This window comes from Charadrius vociferus, unplaced genomic scaffold, assembly GCF_000708025.1.
Source record: "Charadrius vociferus isolate BGI_N301 unplaced genomic scaffold, ASM70802v2 scaffold3245, whole genome shotgun sequence".
NCBI classification, from domain to species: domain Eukaryota; kingdom Metazoa; phylum Chordata; class Aves; order Charadriiformes; family Charadriidae; genus Charadrius; species Charadrius vociferus.
In genome coordinates, this window is record NW_009648598.1 from 1 (window position 1) to 927 (window position 927).

At 66.6% G+C, this 927-nt stretch overlaps 1 protein-coding gene across 1 annotated transcript in view; it reads right to left on the bottom strand.

Moving 5' to 3' along the window:
• Window positions 1-450: 450 nt before the first annotated feature.
• LOC104287506 (flocculation protein FLO11-like) overlaps window positions 451-927 on the bottom strand; it is a gene marked incomplete at both ends in the record, with an annotated part of 10,711 nt that continues 10,234 nt past the window's right edge. Inside the window, 2 exons of the mRNA XM_009886222.1 lie at window positions 451-563; window positions 856-919. Of these exons, the coding sequence (XP_009884524.1) occupies window positions 451-563; window positions 856-919 (177 nt within the window). The remainder of the gene's footprint in view (window positions 564-855; window positions 920-927) is intronic.

The window sequence follows — 927 nt, forward strand, 5'->3', positions numbered from 1 at the left end:
GCCATGGGGTGGTAGGAATCCTTCGTGCTGAACAGGTCCAGCTTCCCTCGGCTTTTCCGACGGCACGTGCAGGTGGTCTGCGGGGGGCGGGAGGGGGAGAGAAGGGGTCAGGGACCTGAAGGGATGGGGACGGGGCACCCACCATCAGGAGGCAGGTGAGGACGGGGATGGGGACGGGGGACTCATCATCAGGATGCAGGTGAGGACAGGGATGGGGACGGGGCACCCACCATCAGGAGGCAGGTGAGGACAGGGATGGGGACTGGGAACCCACCAGCAGAAGGCAGGTGAGGACAGGGAGGGGGACGGGGGACCCATCGGCAGGAGGCAGGTGAGGACGGGGATGGGGACGGGGGACTCACCATCAGGATGCAGGTGAGGATGGGGATGGGGACGGGGGACCCACCATCAGGAGGCAGGTGAGGACAGGGATGGGGACGGGGGACTCACCATCAGGAGGCAGGTGAGGATGCTCAGCAGCAGCAGGATGCAGACCAGGACCAGCAGAGCAATGGCCCAATCCGGGACCACAGGCGCCGGTGCCGGGGATGTCCCCACAGTGCCTGAAAGAGGACCGGAGCCGTGTCTGCTCCACTGGGAAGAGCCACGGGGCTGACTGGGACAAACAGCCCCCAGAGACCCGCCCCCCAGGATGGGGTACGAGGGGATGAGCCCTCCTCCGTGGGGTCCAGTTGGTCTTCCCAGTGCCGTCCACCACAGGTACTGGGAAACTGGCTGGCTCCACCGGTTGCAAGCCCTGAGCCTGTCCCGCAGGGTGCAGAACCCCCCCAAAAAGCAACCCCACGGGGGTCCGTGTCCCCCGCTTTGCGCCCCCAGCCCGCAGCTCCCGCTCACTCTGGATGCTGGCCAGCTGCAGGTCCATGACGAAGCCGTCCTGGTCCAGGCTTCTCCTCAGCTGCTGCTCAG